At 51.9% G+C, this 15,352-nt stretch overlaps 7 protein-coding genes across 7 annotated transcripts; 3 read left to right on the forward strand and 4 right to left on the reverse strand.

Moving 5' to 3' along the window:
- The first annotated feature begins 199 nt into the window (after positions 1-199).
- On the forward strand, positions 200-2,102 carry BO85DRAFT_220996 (putative integral membrane protein). The gene is made up of 5 exons (XM_025654697.1): positions 200-578; positions 637-741; positions 800-1,197; positions 1,253-1,317; positions 1,372-2,102. The coding sequence occupies exons 1-5, from the start codon at positions 429-431 to the stop codon at positions 1,887-1,889; spliced, it is 1,236 nt and encodes a 411-aa protein (XP_025518096.1). The 5' UTR covers positions 200-428; the 3' UTR covers positions 1,890-2,102.
- A 1,390-nt stretch (positions 2,103-3,492) lies between these two features.
- Positions 3,493-4,680, reverse strand: BO85DRAFT_365424 (lactonase family protein; the record flags this gene model as incomplete). Its single annotated transcript, XM_025655738.1, has 3 exons — positions 3,493-4,322; positions 4,375-4,483; positions 4,537-4,680. 3 exons carry the CDS (start codon positions 4,678-4,680, stop codon positions 3,493-3,495), a joined length of 1,083 nt encoding a protein of 360 aa, XP_025518097.1.
- An 805-nt stretch (positions 4,681-5,485) lies between these two features.
- On the reverse strand, positions 5,486-7,046 carry egl2 (putative endoglucanase; the record flags this gene model as incomplete). Its single annotated transcript, XM_025664479.1, has 5 exons — positions 5,486-6,351; positions 6,405-6,502; positions 6,563-6,627; positions 6,689-6,900; positions 6,956-7,046. 5 exons carry the CDS (start codon positions 7,044-7,046, stop codon positions 5,582-5,584), a joined length of 1,236 nt encoding a protein of 411 aa, XP_025518098.1. The 3' UTR covers positions 5,486-5,581.
- Positions 7,047-7,681: 635 nt separating this feature from the next.
- Positions 7,682-9,728, reverse strand: cbhB (putative 1,4-beta-D-glucan-cellobiohydrolyase). Its single transcript, XM_025654699.1, has one exon. The coding sequence runs from the start codon at positions 9,415-9,417 to the stop codon at positions 7,807-7,809; it is 1,611 nt and encodes a 536-aa protein (XP_025518099.1). The 5' UTR covers positions 9,418-9,728; the 3' UTR covers positions 7,682-7,806.
- A 202-nt stretch (positions 9,729-9,930) lies between these two features.
- BO85DRAFT_446747 (formyltetrahydrofolate deformylase) lies at positions 9,931-11,355 on the forward strand. Its single transcript, XM_025659570.1, has 2 exons — positions 9,931-11,085; positions 11,131-11,355. Exon 1 carries the CDS (start codon positions 10,041-10,043, stop codon positions 10,890-10,892), a length of 852 nt encoding a protein of 283 aa, XP_025518100.1. The 5' UTR covers positions 9,931-10,040; the 3' UTR covers positions 10,893-11,085; positions 11,131-11,355.
- Positions 10,980-12,419, reverse strand: BO85DRAFT_365726 (ammonium transporter; the record flags this gene model as incomplete). Its single annotated transcript, XM_025655752.1, has 2 exons — positions 10,980-11,966; positions 12,012-12,419. The coding sequence occupies 2 exons, from the start codon at positions 12,417-12,419 to the stop codon at positions 10,980-10,982; spliced, it is 1,395 nt and encodes a 464-aa protein (XP_025518691.1).
- A 1,119-nt stretch (positions 12,420-13,538) lies between these two features.
- Positions 13,539-13,873, forward strand: BO85DRAFT_485337 (translocon subunit SSS1; the record flags this gene model as incomplete). The annotated part of the gene is made up of 3 exons (XM_025663322.1): positions 13,539-13,623; positions 13,686-13,772; positions 13,833-13,873. The coding sequence occupies 3 exons, from the start codon at positions 13,539-13,541 to the stop codon at positions 13,871-13,873; spliced, it is 213 nt and encodes a 70-aa protein (XP_025518690.1).
- Between the last annotated feature and the right edge of the window lie 1,479 nt (positions 13,874-15,352).

Raw genomic sequence — 15,352 nt, forward strand, 5'->3', positions numbered from 1 at the left:
CGCTCACGTCTCCCATCCATAAACAAGACCCAACAACGGCCTGCCAGCCCTGAATCCACCGCAATTATACTGGACCGTGGACACGGTCCAACATCTGCAAAAGTAGAAACAAATTGACACTTCCTGCAGTCCAACTAAGCGAGCCTGCTCAGCTCGCCTGGCTCAAGTTAGTCCTACGTAGATCGCCTTCTCTTTTAGGAGTGCGCACAAGCCCACCACCATCTCCTGGCAGAGGGCGGATGAACATCTGCGACCCGACTAGTTCTGCACCGTTTGGGATCCGACGCGATTAGCTTCGTGTCTACTGCTAGTCCCGGTACTGGTTCTGGACCTCCCCGGCATTTCGGGCCTTCTCATATATTGGGTCATCCCCACCCCACGGGAGCTGAGCTGAGCTTTCTCGAACATGCCTCGACTGCGTCTGTAGCATGGCTAAGGATGACCGCAGCCTCGAGGTCAAGGCGGTTGCGGCCGCCTTTATGTCAGTTGCGTGTGTGACTGTCATACTACGATGTTATGTGCGCGGATGGATCGTGCGAGCCTTCGGCTGGGATGACTGGGCCATGGTGGTGGCCATGGTACGTCTGATCCTGTATTGACTTCAACGCATGGTGTTCTAATCAGCAGCATGTCTAGGGCTTCTACGCCATGTTTTCGGGATGTATGATTGGAGGCAGTCTATACGGTACTGGACGACGTTTCAAAGACTTGGATGCGCATCAGCGTGTAACCGCCATGGAGGTCGGTACTCCTATTCCTTTCACCTCCCTACATCCAACCTAACCTATCCCGAATATAGTACTGGTGGTTTTGTGAGATCGCATATTGTTTTGCGGCCGTCGCCTGTAAAATCTCCGTCTGCATCTTTTTGATGCGCATCACTGTTCGACGCCTCCATATCTGGATCCTCTGGACCGTCATGGTCTTGACCGTCGTTGCCGGCATGGTCTTCATGTTCATCATGTTGCTGCAGTGCAAGCCACTCGCCTACTTCTGGACTCGCAAGGCATTCAACCCGGATATTCACGGCCATTGCATGGACATTCAAATCGTCATCGCCATGACCTACGTATACAGTGGGTTCGCAGCACTGTGCGATTTTACCGTCGGCATTTTACCTATCTTCCTTGTGCGCAAGTTGCATATGAAGCATAAAACGAAAATGGCTGTGGTGGGCATTCTGAGTATGGCATGCATGTATGTTACCTCGCTGCTTCGAAGCATAACCGACGAAACTAACCAACCTCAACAGCGCCTCCTCTGCTACCATCATCCGTATCCCATGGGTACATACCTTTGCGGACTGGGACTTTCTCTGTACGCCTCTCACTCTATCCAAACCCACACAAACCCCTTACTAACCTCAGCCAGACGCAACCGTCGAAATCGCCCTCTGGTCCAACATCGAATGCGGCCTAGGTATCACCGCCGGCAGTCTCGCCACCCTCCGCCCCCTTCTCCGCAAATGGCTCGGCTCCAGCGCCGACCATAACTACGACGCATCCCCATTCCCCGGTCCCTCCGGCTCGCGCCCGCTCGGCAAAAGCGGCGGCATGGGACGCAGTCACGACCGGCCCTACCCACTAGGCTCGCTCGACGAAGCCGCCGTGCAGAACCGTCTCCGGCCAGACAAACTGGCCGTGACCGTAACGACGATCCAAAGCCAGGTGGACCCCGATACGCGACTCTGGCGCGGCGGGTCATCGAACAGCAGTGAGGAACGGCTGACGGGATCCTCGGGCAACGCGGAGCGGACGCATGGAACAATCCCCGAGGGGTCTGATTTGGAATTAGGCATGGGATTAGGTATCCATCGGACGTTTGAAGTGACGCAGACTTCCTCGGGAGGCACGTCACAGACTACTGTGGGGGTGAGGGAGCATGTCTGATACTGATACCTTTGACTTTTTTTCCGATTGATTCCCCTGGGTGTATACGTTATTCGGGTTGCATTGGGCTGGAGTGGGTGGATCTTTCCTTTGTTATTTTTTTTTCTTTTTCTTTTTCCTTATATTTTGGGAATAATGAACATCGCATATATTGCATCTATAGCATATTGCATAGAGCGAGCGCATGAATATAATGATTTACTTCATACTGGGTTGGGTTGGTTTCATGGTGAAACCGTATACGATCATACGAAGTAACTTACTTGGCAGTGATCTGGACTCGTCAGATCTAGAAAAGCTTGGTAAACTTGCATCGGGATCTGACATTTCGGACGAACCCCGGACTTCTCGATTGATAGATCACATTCGGTGGTTGATGATCGATCGACCGATCGATCAATCAATCAATTGCCGACAGTTTGCATATGCAGGGAATTTGAAGTATTGAGTTCGGGATGCATCCCGGTTGGGCGGAGAATACAGCCGGTGCAAGAGTATGTTTACTCCTCCTCCTCCTCCTCCTCCTCCTCCTACTACTACTACTACTACTATGTATACTTTGCAGAGTCGTTACTGTTACTTGGAGTAACGGTACTTTGGAGGTAAAATGCTAGTAAATAGTCAACTATGTCTGGAGAATTCAGTTGCTACTATTGTATATATAGTACTGTGATATAATATCGACGCACTAACCACCAAGCCAAGAAATATACTATTCGACAACGTCCTATTCGTATTCGTATAATAGTAATAGTACGAAGGATCCTGCTGCCGCCGTTAGCGAACGTATTTACTATAATTAAATCAAGCCGATGGTGGAGTACATCATAACATGACATGACATGACAGGATAAGTATGATGTGATATGATATGATATATCACCAGTACTTACTATATGGTAGCCACAGTTTTTAGTTACTTGGCCAAGGAACAAGTATCAGGGATTTGCTTGCAGATATCACCTTAGTATACTGTGTTATAGGGGGTTATTGTATGGTGAATCGGGATTTGTTATTCGGGATCTGTACTTTGAAACTTGGATGTGTTTCTCAGGGAGGACCTTGAGAGGGGCGGTTGTGGTTCTGGGGCCTGTTCGGGTTCATTCGGGGTGAGGTATTTGTTTCATTGAATGCTTCACTGCTGGTATAATCAGCGCTGTATTATTATATAGTTTTGTTAGTGAGCATGAAGAGTACTTTGGAAGATTCTGATATATCATATCGTGATTGTATACTTGCACTTCGGCTAGCTATTTTGTACAGGTTTGATTTTATAAGGTCTAGGAGCTGTAGGAGGATTGTTTTGGGAGGGAATGACAGTTCAGTTAGGGCGGGATCTCAGCAGTAATCTGATCTGGTAGGTTGATAATAGTTATAGTAGAGTGTCATAGATGTAGTAGTGAGTACATTGTATTAGTCTATGTTGAGGTGTCAACTACATTCTCTGGTTGGGTTGTACTTCTACTCTGTAGTCAGTAGTGTAGGAGATACTTCTGGTGATTCCTGTACTATCGCTTTTAGTATTCTGCATAATCACTGGTATATCCTCTGCAGAGGCATAAAGCATATCATCATCTATTTACATTCTATATATACTTTTCCATTAATCATACCAAATAGCATTCATACCGAATCCCTTCTCAGGGATATCCACCCTCGCAACCCGAGCCAACGTCTCATCCTTGAAGCGGTAGATCTCGACAAATCCAAGCTGGTCATCGCACAGCGCCAACCACTCATCGCTAAAGTCGCACGGGCTAACCGCGTTCGAGTGTCCACCACTCGTCGACGTAGGGTGAATGAACAGCTGTTTCTCAATGTTACCGTTCGGGCCCAGCTTGAACGCCGTGATGTAACCCGTGACATCGAAGTGGTTGCTACGGGTCGTGGCAAAGAGGTACTCGCCGCTGCGGGTGGTGAAGGTAACGTCGCCGCGGTACTTGTTGCGCGGGGGCAGACCCTGGGGCAACAGGGGGTATGTGATGTGGGTGAAGACGGGCTTGTGGGTGCGCTCGTCGATGACGTACACGGCCAGACGGTTGCCAGCCTCCATCAGGGCGTACAGGTATTTGCCGCTGGGGTGCATCTCGACCCAGCGGGGGTGGTCATCGGGAGATGGAGCCTCGATGCAGTCGACCAGAGTCAGCTTGCCGGTTTCGGGGTCCTTCAAGTGTGTCCAGATCTTGTTGGCCTGGAGATCGGCGGAGTAGAGGTAGGTCTCGGTGGGGTCAAAGACCATGCCGTGGATACCGGTGTTGGGCTCGTACTCGTAGTTCTGGATGTTCTCGAGGAGAGCGCCATCGGGACCGGCGGAGAAGACGTTGCCGTAGCCGGCGTATTTGTAGAAGGGGTTGCCGTAGACGTTGTAGGGGGGCTTGTGGGCGGCGAGGACGAAGATGGCGCGGGTGTTGGTGTCGGCGCTGGCGGCGAGTTCTGAGAAGTTAGCGGGATTCGAGTGGTTTGTTTAGTGGTAGGGAATACACACCATGACCAGCAACGGGGTGAGAGGCTTGGTGAACAATCTCCGTAGGGCTGTGGACGGCGAAGCTGTTCCACTTCTTCATGGCGGCGCCATAGATGGCTTTCTTGTCGTGCTAGAGGGGAGTGAGCGGGGAGCAGCGGAGGACGCATTGAAGGGTATGCCTACCGAGAAAGTCATCCAGGAGATGGGCTCAGCCTCGGGAATGTCGGTCTTCTTGACAAGGTCGAGAGTGAGGGCCTCATCGTCAAAAGCGACAGTGTAGATGCGGCCTGGAGGGGTCCAGGTACCGACCATAAGATGATGCTTCATGTTGGCGGGGGCGGTAGGGGTGAAGAGGGAGGCTGTGTGTGAGAGAGGGAGGGAGGTATGCTTGGTAGGAATAGTAGAGAAGAGAGATGAACGAGCAATGGCACGGAACATAGTCCCCTGGAGACAGGAGAAGATGAAGAGGAAGAGCCAAAGATGCGATCGGGAATGAAGGCGAGAAGCGCAGCCGATATTTCGCCCGATGCGGTAATGCGGGGAGCCGGCATCCGCGACCGGCAATCCGGGGTTGCCGATACAGCAGAAATATCAAGTATGATCAAGGGTTCAATTATCACTTGATTTGTGATAATATTCAAATTCAATCCATTATGCAATCAGTCCTATCCAATAAGAGAGATATCTGGTTCTGCCATTGTGGATGTTGAGGCATGGCACGTGCGCTGCCAATCCTCCAGATCTATCAGTTCAGCCCTCATTATAGACTATTTCAGCACACTCCAATGCCTAACTCCTCTACTATTTATTTTGTTTCAAATATATTCTTCGAGTCAGAAAGTTTCTGAAATGCCTCCGTCAAATCAAAACAATTGAACTAGACTCTCTTCCCAGAAAAGATACGTACTCTACCTCACTCACAACCTACCCATAGCATCCCTAAGTAGAAAGTAGAAAGTAGAAGGGATTATGAAAATACACATCAATATCATGCGAATTGCACATGATTCTCAGCGTAAAATAACCTTAACCCTGTCTCACTGCATATGCCTCACTGCACCCAATCACACCCCACAGAAATGGATAAACCCTTCGGGGCAGATCCGCGGCAATTCCCATTGCCGGCCGGGAACGCGCTTAGCCGAGACTCGTCAAATTGTCAATACTTGGTATACAACATCACATATCATCCTCACTCGCTCATTGAGATATATACCTAAGTAACTCATCACAAACACTGAGAATACCACGCATTCTCCACCGTACAGGTATATCCATCCGCACAAGTCGTCGCCCCAGTCCATCCCTGCCCACCACACTGCGCATAGTGCGCCGCCACAGCCGTCGATGTAGCAGTAGCAGCAGCAGTGGTAGTAGTCACCTTGCTCGTGGTAGCACTCCCAGCAGCAGAGGTACTACTCGTACTTGCCGCAGCGGTAGTAGTCGTACCCCCCGAAGAAGAGGATGAACCAGGAGTATACCCCTCCAACACGTCCAAATAATACTCATACGCAATGCCATCATCCGGCTCCAACGAAAAGATATAATCCCCCCACCAAGGTCCAGCAGACCACCACATACCGCCCAACCAAACATCACTCGCATCGACCATCGCATCCAACATGCCCGTGACCGCCTCCTCACAAACACTATTCGCGCCGCCCGCAAACTCTCCCAACACCGCCTGCTTCCCATTCTCCCTCAACCAGCTCGTGGCATCGGCAATGCGCTCCGCACCGATCGTCGAGCTGACGCACGTCGAACTCGTCCCGGAGCCATCGCTGTCCAGGTACTGGTGCATTTCGTAGATGAGATGGTCGTTGGGGTCGGTCAGGTTGACGAGGTTGGTGTTGGTGGTGGTCCAGGTCCAGGCGCCCGTGTAGGAGTTGCCTTCAACGAAGATGTATTGCGTGGTGGCGCCGGTGGCGCGGATGGCCGTGATGGCGGCTTGGTTGAGGTTGAGGACCAGGGTTTGGTCTTCGTCGTGGAATTCGTTGTCTATCTCACTATTAGTATATGCTGCTGAAGATTGGGGAAGGTAGGGTAGGTACTGGTATCGAAGATGACTAGGTCATTGTCGGTGAACTCGCTGGCTACGGTGGTCCAGAAGGCTGCGAAGTCGCTGGTCGAGGTGATGATGTTGCCGTAGCTGGATAGCATACCACATTAGTTCTATACTAAAGGAGAGGAAAGGAAGGGAAAGACTTACTATCTCCCAAAATTATGCGGATCAACCACTGCATAAGCACCCAGATCTGTAATGGTTTGCACCGTCTACACCACATCCCCATAATCATCAACATCAGCGCATCTTACACCCAGTAGGGTAACTTACAGCCTTCAAATCAGCCATATACGTCGCATCCGCCGCACCAGTCAGCTCATTAGGCACCAACCGCTCCATGAGAAACGGCACGCGAAAGATATTCATCCCTGCACTATGCAGCGTCTCGATGGCCGTCGCATCAGGCCAGATGTAATCTGTGCCCAAAGTGCCGGGGATATTCCCGGAGCCGAATTCAGCGCCGGATTCGTTGCTACCGAACCCTGCTCACTTATCAATATGTGTCTCCAAAAAGAGTAGTAGAAAAGGAAGAGGTACATTGAAAGCCCGAAGACCGCTTCGCCTTCGGACTGCTACTCGCAGTCCAGGCTTGAACGAGCAGGACAGCCACAAGGGAGAGAGTCTTCATCTTGCCCTGTCACACAGTAGCCGTTTCTTTTCTCTGGCTATGCTTCATACCAATTTGTCAAAACAGATGAAGTCAGTCATTTATATCCATCCCATCATCGACCATCGCACATTCTGCCAGAATACTATTCACCTACCCGGCAGTCGGACCGACAATCCATACCACTCCATCAGAAACTCATCGGCCTACTTCCTAAACAAGAACGGGCGACCGGATTCGTCACGGGTGCGCAAAAGAAACCCAGAACCAACCGGTTTGTAGGTAACTTGGTTCATGCTCTTCCCCTTTGCTGATCCGGAAAGGACCGGATCGTCATCGCTTCGGGAAAGGGGGAACGGAAAGTAAACTAGCCAAGCTTCCTGCAGAGGATGCATGCATTGGGTGCGGAGAATATCCCGTCCAGCCATGTGGTGTTGTCTGGGATTGGCGCTGGTCATGTCAGCACTACTTTAGGCTTTCCGCACGGATGTTCTGCAGATATGTGAGGAGAGGGGAAGGATTTAATTAGGTGAGGGTTGATTGATTGATTGGGTTGTGCCTAGGTTGGGCCTCGGGTACGGGAAGTTAATTTATTGTATATAGTACTAAGTATTGGTATAGTGCCGTAGTGTGACTTAGGGAACGTGGTTGGTAGATTCGGCGTCAAGTGATCATGTCATATTGCTCCCTAGTAATCTTAACTAAATTGTAGTACGTGTGCTAACTACCGTTCACTAACTAATCCCCCCACACTGCTTCTTCATCCCCCTTCAGGCACTGTCTACAGACACTGCGAGTAGTACGCATTCTCATATGTGCAAGTGTATCCACTCACACAAGTGGTCGGACCCGTCCAGCCCTGTCCACCACACTGTCCATATGCCTGCGCCGCCGAGGTCGAACTGCTACCGCTGCTGGTCGTCGTGGTAGTCTTCAAGGTCGTCGAAGTCGCCTTCGTGGTAGTAGAGCTGGAGCTGGAGCTAGACCCCGACCCCGAAGATGACCCACTGGAGTAAGTCGAGCCAATGGGCCCGAACTTAATGTTCGAGTACGTAACATACGCATTAGGCGACTCCGCCTCCACAGTAGCCGGGACACCCGAGTCAGTGCTACAAGTACCGCGAGCCACACCCGGTGTCGAGGCCGACGAGTTAACGGGATAGTCGCTGTCGAGCCAGAGCATGTTAGCGGCGTAGTCATCCCACAAACTCAAGACCAAGACCATTCCATTTGCCATAGCCTCGCCCATGCCCGCGAGACCGCCGTGCGTGTCAAACACGTTCTCATCGCCAAACAGAGTCTTCTGTGATTCACAGAAATCGGAAGTGATCGAGCTGCCGTTGACGCTGGAGTAGGTGGAAGCGCCGTTGGCGATGACCTTGCCATTCTGCACGTACAACCGCTTGATCTCGGTCAGGGTACCGGAGGAGGTGCCGTCGTCGGTGATGAACTGGGTGACGACCGTGAAGGGGCTGTTCGTGTCGACGGTCAGGCCAGGGCCGTAAAAGTCCGTGTTACCCAGACGGTAGGGGTTGTAGTCGCAGCCGTCGGGGTCGCAAGTGCCGCTGTAGCGGTCGCCGCTGGCGCTGTAAGTTCCACCGCAGGAGTCTCCGTCGCACATGGTCTGGCTGGTGGAGTCGCATGGGTGTGCGGTAAAGGCGTTGGAGATGCTGTTCGCTTCCCAGACGTCCATCTCAGGGCAGCAGGAGCCGTGGTCGCCAACACCGGTGTTGGCGTTGTTGCTAGAGGGCTCCCAGCCGTCGCAGTTGGCTTCGCCATTGATGAACTTCAAGTCGCGGGGGCACTGCGAGTCGCAGTATCCGGTACCGTATTTGGCGCCGGCCTTGTTGCCAGAGTACTCTGAGGTGCCGCCATCAGCGTCCATGGCGACGAAGTACAGCGCGCCGTTGAGACCACAGGGGAGGTTGGACACATCCACGTCAAAGGTGAACTCCTGGCCGAGGAGCTTGAACATCTCATAGGTACTGTCGTCGCTCATGAGGTACAGCCGGGATCCAATATTCTTGCTGGAGCCCTGGGTGACGAAGTTCAGGCGCAGCTCGTCGCCGGACGTGGTCACACCGTAGGTCGCCTCATAGGTGGCACCATCGAGCGCGCAGTTCGCAGCGCAGGTCACATCGTCGGTACAGATCGAGGTGTCCCACTCGTTGCCGGTGTAGCAGTTGGTGGAGCTGGAGGTCGAGTGCACCCAGCGCCAATTGGCATCAATGACCACCGCGCCGTTGTTGGTAGTGCAGCTGCCACTGCTGGTGCAGGTTTGCCAAGTCAGAGACGGATGCGTCTCAGTGGTGTAGGTTCCAACCTGCTGAGCATTGGCAGTGGCAAGAATGGAGAGCAGCAGAGCTGCTCGGTAGATCTGAAAGGAAGACATTGCGATTCACTGTTTGAGCTCTTGGGCTTCTGAGTTCTGCTGTGATGAATGCGAATGCTGTGATGATGAACATAGGGGAGGATCGAGCTCTTTATACCTTTGCAAATGTATGCTGCCTATCTCAGAACTCCTTGATCAAGGATATGTTACGGCTATACGGACCGCATCCCGGCATGGCACGTAGAGTAGACTGGCTTCCTCGTTGCCCAATCTTGAAGCCATCGTGACAAGCGACCTCAAAGGAGACGGTTCCCTTTACCAAAATGGCAATCCGGCAGTCTGGTGGCGCCGCCACAATAAGCAGGAGACAATGCCGTTGTGCATCCGGCAATCCGCACGGGACAACCATCTCACGAGCCCAAAAAGGAAATCCAGTGCAGACCATGTGACTTGCAGCGTAGCCCTACCGGAAAGCCCTAATCTTATCAATCACCGCACCCCGCCTGAGTCATCAAATCATGACCGAAACCGGGCAAAGATCCTCGCTGTTTCGCGGCGGGGCGCCCAACGGCCGAAATTCAATTCTGCTTCGTTGTCAGGAACTGAAGTCATTCCTAAGAGCAACCATTGCTTGATTCAACATCACCCCACCACCACAGTATCTCCCTGCAGCAACCACCACAATGAGCTACATCCTCACCCTCTCCTGCCCCGACCGCCCGGGCATCGTCCACGCCGTGACCGCCTACCTGGTGCAACAAAACCTCAACATCATCGACAGCAGCCAATATGGCGACCCGACCAGCCAGCGCTTCTTCATGCGCGTGCACTTCAAGGATGAATCCTCCCCTGCCAAGTCCCTCGACGACCTGCGCGCCGCCTTCCAACCCACCGCCGAGTCCCTGACCATGACCTTCCAGCTCGTCCCCGCCTCCTCCAAGCCCCGCGTGCTGATCATGGTCTCCAAGATCGGCCACTGTCTCAACGACCTCCTCTTCCGCGCCTCGACCGGCCAGCTCCCCATCGAGATCCCTCTGATCGTCTCCAACCACCCCGATTTCGCTACCCTGGCTGCTACCTACAACATCCCCTTCTTGCACCTCCCCGTCACCGCCGACACCAAGCCCCAGCAGGAGGGACGCATTTTGGAGCTGATCCGCGAACACAACATCGATCTGGTTGTTCTGGCCCGTTACATGCAGGTTCTGTCGCCTATGCTGTGCGAGGCTATGTCCGGAAAGATCATCAACATCCACCACAGTTTCTTGCCCAGCTTCAAGGGTGCTAAGCCTTACCACCAGGCTTTCGACCGCGGTGTTAAGATTGTCGGTGCTACCGCGCACTTCGTCACTAGTGATTTGGATGAGGGTCCGATTATTGAGCAGAATGTTGTTCGTGTCAACCATGCTATGAGCCCCAAGGAGTTGACTCATGCTGGTTCCAACGTTGAGAGCAATGTCTTGGCTACGGCCGTGAAGTACTTCGCTGAGCGGAGAGTCCTGCTCAACGGACACAAGACTGTTGTTTTCAACTAGGTTATATTTTTGGCAGTATGGTGGTATATAGAGGATGGAAAATAATGTTGTTACTCTGACTGGACGGCGCTAGCGCTGGCCTGAATGTTACAAGCGAATTCCCTCGAAGGGATGGTAATCTTCTTCTCCGGCCCATTGTTCCTCGTGCAGAGATTCGCCCATTTGGGATTTGTCCATTCCTGCGATCACGTCCCTACCAAAGTTAGTTGCATTCATAAGCTGGGGGTGGTGCACGTACTCATCCGTCGCCAATACCTCGAAACCAGGCACACAGTCCACCAAGGCATACAGAATGTAGCTTCCCCCAAAGCTCCATACGAACCCGATCAGCGCTTCGACGATTTGTATTCCTAGCTGTCTCCAGTTGCCATCGAAGAAACACCCGCCGACGATGTCGGTGACGCCATCGTATGCTGCGACTTCTCGTTGTGCAAATAGGCCAGTTACAATCGTGCCCAAGAACCCACCCAGGCAGTGTGTAGCAAACGTGTCCCCGTTGTCGACCCAGCGCAGAAGTTTCGCTCGTTTGGTGAACTTGATTTTGAGTGCTTGATACCCGCATGCAGCACCTAGGACGCCAAACCCCATTGCCGTGCTCATATCGATGAAGCCTGCGCTCGGCGTGATTAGAACGAGTCCTGCGATCGCGCCTAAGAAAGTGCTGTCCAAGCTCCACTTTCCAGTCTCCCAGTAGGTCAGACTCGCCCAGGTGAGAGCGCCTGAGGAGGCGCAGAGATTCGTCACGCAGGCGGTCATGACACTCTTGAAGTTGAGAGCGAGCGTAGTTCCCGCGTCAAAGGCAAGCCACGCATTCCATATAATGATCAGTGCTAGCAGTTGGCACAAAGTGTTGTGTGGCCGATGCAATAACAGGTGCTGCGGGGTTCGAATTTGAGAGCGTCGCGACCGAAACAGGGGATAGGAGAGGTAGACGCTCATTGCTGTGGCGGTGGCACCGCTGCAAATATGCACGGGAGTGCCCCCGGCAAAGTCAAGAGCACCAAGGTTCGCGAGAAAGCCATTCTCCGACCAGACCATGTGGGCTAGAGGAGCATATATGAATGTGCACCAGAGCTAGAGAGATTAGCAAATGTCGAGGGACGTGGAGACTGCTCTTACAAAGATGAATGGAATCAATGGAAGAAGCCGTCCGCGCTCACAAGCTCCTCCGATTGCGATAGCGCACACGGTCGCGCAAAAGATGAGCTGGAACTCTGAGAAAAGAATCTCAGGAATCGAGCCAACTGGTTCAGCGAGGACGCCGATATGAAACACTTTGCTGAAGCCCCCAAAGAAGCCATTGCCTTCACCGTAGGCGAGCGAATATCCCAGCATCCACCATTGGATCGAGCAGACGGCGACCGCCAAAAGACCGGGATAGAACGAAGCAATGCTATTGAAACGAGTGGAGTAGCCAGAGTAAGCGAGCCCGACAGCCGGGATAATAAGCCAGCAGAAGACAGAGCAGACAAGGATGAATAGCGTATCGATTTTGTCGCAGGCTTCCCAAGCTGTTTGGACAGACATAGTGCCTGTTCAACTGGCGGTCCCTGGTGCTTGCTGTTGAGTAAACGAGAGGGGTATCTTAAATATCGCAACAGTCCATAGCTGCTAGGTACTGTAATTTTTATCGGGGTCTGATGCTGACACAATGAGAACGAATCAAGCCTGTAGAGCTTATCAGCTCAATAGTCATGGCGGATATTATTGGTCGGGATGCACTATCATGTCGATCGCCGAGCTCAGCTCCTGCAAGACGATGCTCGGATAGGGAAGTGCAACCAGCTGCAATTTCGATGCAGCACGGCGGGGTGAGACTAGTAGTTAGTCCGGCGGAGATGCAGGTCGACCTGAGGGATTTGATCACAGCGATATGTTTGTAGCAGAACAGTCATTGGTAGGATGTAGATTGCCTTTATGCAATCTTGTGAATAATGATTTGCAGGTCTCAGGGAGACGAGAGTGAGAACTTGTATCTAGCTGATGGGTGTTGGCGTCAGGCAGCCATACTCATTGCTTTTAGCCTTTGCACACATGCGTCTGGAGCTCATTGTGATGGATCATAGGAAACCCGCATCAAGCGACGCGCTCTTAAGCATGTTTTGGTCTGCAATTCCATGGAGCGATGCCGAGTTTGTCTGGTGCAGCACAATGCTTCGTTGGCCGTCATCACGCCTCCAAAGTAGCAGCAGTCGAGATTAGTATGTTGGGATCAGTCTCATCGTTAATGAGTGCTATCTAGCACTTAAATTCCATTAAGTAGCTGGAATTCACAATTGAACAGCATGGTGGTTCATGGAGTCCAAGATGAAGTCAAGAAGAAAAGAAGAGTGCGAACGAGAACCCCCACAATCGGAGTATCTATCCCAATGGAGCAACTCGGGATACGATCCGGGGTAAACCGGGACCCTCACCAGCCACATTTGTAACCGTGCCACAATCCCTCAGCCACACCCGTGACCAACCAACTGATACGTGGCCAGGACCTCGGAGAGTAGATAATCCGCCCCTTTCGAGTCCGACCGAGCGACGCCATTATTCGCCGACCACCAAAAGAGCACAGCTGGCCCATTCGCGTCCATCATCCATCCCCATTCCACCTCGCCTCCATTGACACCTCAGCATCCATTCCTTCGCTTCGTCAAAATGTCCGACCAGGTGCAAGAGCTTCTCAACGTCCCTCGGGAGTTCCTTAGGGACGGCGTGCAGTTTGTCAACCGCAGCCAGAAGCGTGAGTTGTCCCGTTGCTTGTGCAGCACTCCTGGATTCAAGCTAATAAGTTTTGCTATATAGCCGACAAGCGCGAGTTCATCAAGATCAGCCAGGCTGTCGGTACTGGTTTCCTGATCATGGGATTCATCGGTTACATTGTCAAGCTGAGTATGCTGCCCCTGCCATTGGATTAAACCCCTGCTAGATCGGTAAACTGACTGAATCTAGTCCACATCCCCGTTAACAACGTCCTCGTCGGTGGCGCGTAAACGAACATTCCATCATCCATTCTATCCGGTGTCAAGCGAAGGAAGAATCATAAGGTCATCATGTCCCTTATTGGCGGATCGCGAGCTAGGGTGCGCATGCGGATGCGATCTTCAAACGAGCGTGTAACATTATACCCGCCTGATGGATGAGCAGATTGTGATGCAGTCTCGCTCGACGCGGAGTCCAGTCGTTGGAAACTGGCTTATGTGCATAATTAGTCTGGGCAGGCGTTTAGGGTGTGCTGTTAATATATCCATTGAACTATGGCAAGCTGCTATTAAAACACAGAATTTATAACCTATAATGAATGAAATACCCAGTATCTGTGTCCTCACTACCATTGACTCAGAATCAATAATCAGGCTGCCAAAGCATCAATCACATACTAGTAAATAATTCATGGCACGTCCAACTTCATCCCAATCCCCAGTCCCAAAATATATCCTACCCAATGATCAGCACTCAACTCAAACCAACTTAAACATGATGTCACCACTCCAGCCATCACCCTCTATACCTCTACAAACAACTACCACCATAAATAATTCATTTCCGATCTCCTTAGCACTAGACAACTTTCTACACTGCAGTACCACCACCATACTTCTCCGAGGCCCCCACACCCCGACTGCCGATATCCGTTCCCATTAGTATACTTCCCCACTGGTGTACTCCACGCACAACCACAACCACATATACATATAACAGTCCTACCCACCCCCATCTATACTTCCACCTCAGACATAAGCACCCTCAACTCTCTCCCTTCCAAACCAATCCACCCCCCAATTGACCTCCACCGAAAACAAAGAAAACGAACAAAATGGAACCAATCTCCCCACCCCCAACCCTAACCCACCTCTTCACCCTCCGGTGCGCCGTCGACCCACCCCTCGAAATCGGCATGGGGCCGTACGGCCGTCGACGCTGCGTGCCCATCAAGTCCGGCACCGTGAGGGGGAAGTATCTCGTGGGAGAGGTTGTTCCGGGAGGAGCGGATTTTATGTATGCCCATACCCATAGTACCTTGATGGGTGATTGATAACTTGAATTGAGATTGAAGACTAACCATGAGGGGTAGGCTAGTGGAAGAGAACCAGACGACGCATGTGAATACGAATTATGTGATTAAGAGTGAGGATGGGGCGTATATTTATGTTAGGTTGGTGTTCTCCACTATTATATCTAAATGAGGTTTCTAAATTGAAGCCATGAAGATGGTATGTGCTAATGTTGATGAATGTGTAGGACGGAAGGAACCCGGTCCGGTCCCCCCGAAGTGCTAAAGGCATTGATGGAAGGCGACGGTGTTGATCCGGCGAGTTACTGGTTCCATCTACATATTAAACTGGAGACAGGACATGAGAAGTACAGATGGATGACGAACCGGGTGATTGTGGGACGGGCGACGAGGGCAAAGGGGGAGGTTGCGTATGATGCGTATTTCTTGGAGAACTTGTCATAAATCCAGGACAATT

This window comes from Aspergillus piperis, assembly GCF_003184755.1.
Source record: "Aspergillus piperis CBS 112811 unplaced genomic scaffold BO85scaffold_4, whole genome shotgun sequence".
NCBI lineage: Eukaryota > Fungi > Ascomycota > Eurotiomycetes > Eurotiales > Aspergillaceae > Aspergillus > Aspergillus piperis.